This window comes from Rhea americana, unplaced genomic scaffold (genome assembly GCF_003343005.1).
Source record: "Rhea americana isolate MKP2758 unplaced genomic scaffold, rheAme1 scaffold_32, whole genome shotgun sequence".
Lineage (NCBI taxonomy): Eukaryota > Metazoa > Chordata > Aves > Rheiformes > Rheidae > Rhea > Rhea americana.
The window spans coordinates 1,796,981-1,801,408 of NW_028186446.1; the positions used below are offsets into that span (position 1 = coordinate 1,796,981).

The following is a 4,428-nucleotide window of genomic DNA, read 5'->3' on the forward strand; positions in this document are numbered from 1 at the left end:
CTTGCTCTCCAATTATTGGCAGGGATACACAGAATATAAACAAGGTAAATTTCCACAGGTAATAAAAATTGGGATTTAATAACAATTACATGATATGTCAGCTCTGAGAGCTTTTCAGTGGAACAACTTATGATTTGGATGTAGATCACATAGGTATTCTCCTGTTCTTTTTCAGCACTAATTTTTGTCACTAATGCGTTTTGCTGGTAGAGCTTAGAGGTCATATCCCTAAGGATATGGCCCCATTTGTGTTAGCAGAGAGCCTAGCTTTCTCTTCAGAGAACAGTCATCTTAGACTGAGTATCACTAGAGGACAAAGTGAAAGTGAGATTTCAAGGGCAGGGGGAGGAAGGCGGGGGGAGGGTGGGCCATGTTGCTTTACATCCATCTTCGTAATAGGAGGGTCACCAAAGAATTGCTGCATTAACAAGTAACATAGCCCCTAGCACTCTGGTCCCCAGTGCTGCAGCAGAAGGATCTTTTCAAGGTGAGTAGATCAGCCTAATAGAGAACGTCTCCAGCCAGGAAGATTTATGAAGATCTGCTTTACGTTGGCAGATGAAGGTCCGACAAGACGAAGTTATACTTGGCAATCCTGTTCCTGCTTCATTTGCTGAGGAACTTGTCCTACTTACTTACTTTTTGGGTAAGCCACTTGATCTGAGGGCCTGCTTTCCCAGTGCAATACTCCGTGTACATAACACTCCAAACCAATGGCATTAACTTCTTATTTCTTTCACAAACACATTAGTTTTTGTGCTCTTAAGGTTTTTGAAATTCAAACATTTGGCCCAAAACAAGTTCAAATAGAGCAGGAATGTAACTTAAGTACATGGCCTTTTAGGAATCCCTAAGGAGAAATGTTGGAGCGGGGGGGGRGGGGGGGGGAAGTAGAGAGAGCTGTGAGAGAGCTCAGACCATGTAAAATTACTTTTTCAAATCAACAGCAAGAACCCTGACATCTGGAAACTGCACATCTTTATACTACATTGTGAGCCACCATCTGCATCACACATCACAGATTTGTTTTTTGTCATCTCATATTACCCTGCAAGTAATGAATAGAGCAAGTGTGTCTGTTCTATCTGCAGAGAGGAGTTTTTTTGTCAACCTGAGTGTGTCGGGCCCGCTATGGCACTGTTTATAGCTTTAAGCAATATGTTAGTTTACACAGTAATAAGCAAACTGCCTGCTGCCTCCTTTCCTCCAGAAGTAATAAACCTAACCTTTACCTCAGTCATACATAAGCGATTAGGTTGACTGGCTTGTATGATGCATTGAGGCAAATGTTTCCTTTTGTCCAGCTTTGCAATTGATATCTTGGCAAATATTTCCACTGCACTTGATAATCCCTATATTTGCAAACTGATTCATTAAACTCAATGGCAGCAGTTGAGGTCAAGATTCATTGTAAATTCTTACCAAAAGCCAAATGAGGAGATGTTGAGGGTGTAGAGTAGCTGCCAGCAGGTTTTTATTTAGGGTGTATCTTTGGGGTGTTGATGTGAGAAAGGATACTTCAAATAAACTGCCTAGCTTTTTGTAATACAGAAGTCGCTTTACATGTAAACAAGTTTAAACTCTGTAGGTGCCTGTGGAAAAAAGTAGCAAACAGCAATATTCTTTAGCATTTTGCTCACACTATTTTTTTCATACCACAAAAGCCTTAAACTTAAAAAGCAGAGCCAAAACCCTGCCCCTACAAAGAAGCAAAATGTCATCATTATAATAGCTGTATCTCTGTGGTTTGCTAATTGCACATTTCTGCCTTATTGTTTTCCTACGCTGGCTGATTGAAATACAGAAGAAGAAAAGTAAGAACCACCAATCTATGGACTTGATCAAAGTTACAAAAATGATTTCACATTCCTGATTTCAATAAATTGGCCACACTAGTGCCCTTGGAAACAGAAAAGGTTTGTGTGGAGGAAAGAACAAAGAATGCCTTTAACATGAAATTTTCTGTCAAATAAAAACCACTGAGGAAAGAAGAACAAAAGTTGCAGTGTGCAGTTCTGCACAACTTCAAGCTCATCCTTCCTCTGATGGAGAATGTCTGTGAAACATCTCTGAGGACGGAAACTGTAAAATTTGCAGAAGACAAGGTCTGGGTTTCTTTCACTGGCACCACACTGACATCTAATTCAGGCAAATTTTTTTTTTTTTTTGATTTGAAAGACCCTGACATATGCTTGTAGATTGGTCCTAAGCAGCTGCAAAGGCAGACACTTCTCAGAAATTACAAGTTGTCTGTACTATCAAAAAGGGAGAACACAGAGCAGTAGTGTGGCAAATAGGCTTGTCATGAACTTTTGATAAACTTGAAGTTTACCTAGAAATAGAGGGAAAAATAGGAATGTTGTTCCAATTCTAGTGGGTGCTAGGAACGTTAATTTATGTAGGTAAGATAGCATCTGTGAGTTAAGCATTCCTTCCTCGGAGGCTCTCAGAAGCTCTATCACTAATTGCCAAAACAAAGCCCTAGCCTGAATTATTGTACTGTTCACAGAAAGCAGGCAGGTAAGCCTCCTGGTGTAAATGGCACATGCAAAAAAGTGAAAAGGGCTCAAATTCTGAGCTCAGTTTCAGCTTTTGGATCAGAACATATTATTTATGATGACGGCAATTTCCTCTCCATTCAAAGCAGGAGTATTCACTAGTATTAATTTGAACTAACAGTTCAGATTTGAATAAAGATCAAACCATTAACTATTGTTAAGGTCTTAAATGTCATTTTTTGCACTGAGTGATAAAATATCCTTAAGTGTTTGTGTCCTTCCCCCTCCTTTTCTCCTTCCAGACTCCTTGTCTGTTTCTTCCAAACTTTTATTTCTACTTTTTTCCTCTCTCAATTTTCTCTCTGCAGTGCTTCAGCTTCCACCCTTTCTCTGCTTCCTTGTRTAAGATGGTACAGCCAACATTAAAGTGTCACTTCATCTCCCATTTTTAAGACATTAACAGGGTCAACAAAGTTCACACCTCTGAAAGCCCTCYTCTCATGCAGTCTGTAGATTCAGGATTTGTGTGTAAGATATGTTACTGCATTGCTGTACTGCTATATAGCAGGATAATTCCCCATAAACTCATATGTCATAAGAGACACACATATAAACACACAGTAATTTTCCACCTCAGGAGGCTACCTATTTGCCATCCCTGCTGCATATACACATGGTAACAGATAGGTCCTATCCCGAAGAGCTTAGCATTGCAGATGGCTTGAACTCAGCTGATCTAAATGCTTGTCTAGACAAATGTGCTTTTAAAATTGAGTTAACAACTTTTAGTACGGACAGAGTCTAATCCCAGTAAATTGTGTTAGCTAGCCTCATTAAAAAACAAGTTCATTTTAAGCAGATAATACGTATTAAAATACAATTTGCACTAGGTACACCTGGTTCTAAACTGCGTGACCTAACACACATTGTTTCCAAAACGCAGCTACTTTGTATTTTAGACTAGACATATCCATCCATCTTGATGGGTTAAACTGATTCATTTTTCAGTAACGCTGGCTCAGTTAACAAGATCAAAAGCTCTCAACACTCATTAAGTGGCAGGCTAACACATCTGAAGGCGCATTACTTGGCTGCKCTTTAAGCCATAAGCACAGGTTAAGGCCAGGTTTTGCCTTGAAGAGCGGGGTGCGTGCTTAAGGCCAGGTGCCCTTTTTGCACCAGCCATAGGTACCACAGCCGCTCAGGTATCTCCCAGACGTCGAGCTCGGCGCGGGGCGGCAGGAGAAGGGCCCGCGCGGTGGCGGCCGCCCGGCCCCGCCGCCTCCGCGGCGCGGGGCTGCCCTGCCCTGCCCGCCCAGGCTCCGCCTCCTCCTTTCTCTCGGCGCTTCTCCGCTCCCTCCCTCCCGCCTCCTCCGGGCCCGCACCCCCGCGCCGGACTTTCCTTTCACTCCTCCATCTCTGCGCCGCACTTTTCTCCCTCCCTCCCCGCCCCCGCCGCGTCTCGCTGTGCCTGGGGGAGCCCGGGCGACGGGACGGGGCGATGAAATGAGCGGCGCGGCGGCTGCGGGCGGCCGCGCGGCTGCCGCGGGCACCACGTAGGGCGCCTTCCCCCGGCGGGGCCGGGCCGGGCGCCGTCCGGCTGCCCTCGGCGGCCGCCCGGGCGAGGCGGGGGGGGAGCCCCGGGAGCCGCGGGGGCGGGCGGCGCTCGGCGCGCGGGGGCAGGGGCGTCCGTTGGGCGGGGGGTCGCGGGCGCCGCCCCGCCGCGGGCGCCCCGGGCGGGGGCGGCGAGCGGAGGGGCGCCCGCGTGCGTGACATGATCGACTCGCAGGCGGCCGAGAAGATCAGCAGGATGAAAAAGTTGCGGAGAACTTTGTCGGAGAGCTTCAGCCGGATCGGTGAGTCCCGGCCCGCGGCGGCCGTTGGCCCGCGGCGGCCGTTGGCCCGCGGCGGCCGTTGGCGCTGGCCGTTG

General features: G+C 46.5%; 1 protein-coding gene across 3 annotated transcripts in view; it reads left to right on the top strand.

The window, feature by feature from the left end:
- The first annotated feature begins 4,075 nt into the window (after window positions 1-4,075).
- Window positions 4,076-4,428, top strand: part of CDK14 (cyclin dependent kinase 14) — a 330,258-nt gene continuing 329,905 nt past the window's right edge. Inside the window, exon 1 of one of the 3 annotated variants that reach the window (XM_085310484.1) lies at window positions 4,076-4,354. In XM_085310484.1, the coding sequence (XP_085166610.1) occupies window positions 4,273-4,354 (82 nt within the window). In that variant the 5' untranslated portion in view covers window positions 4,076-4,272. The remainder of the gene's footprint in view (window positions 4,355-4,428) is intronic. The other 2 variants (XM_085310486.1, XM_085310483.1) reach the window with 2 other exon arrangements.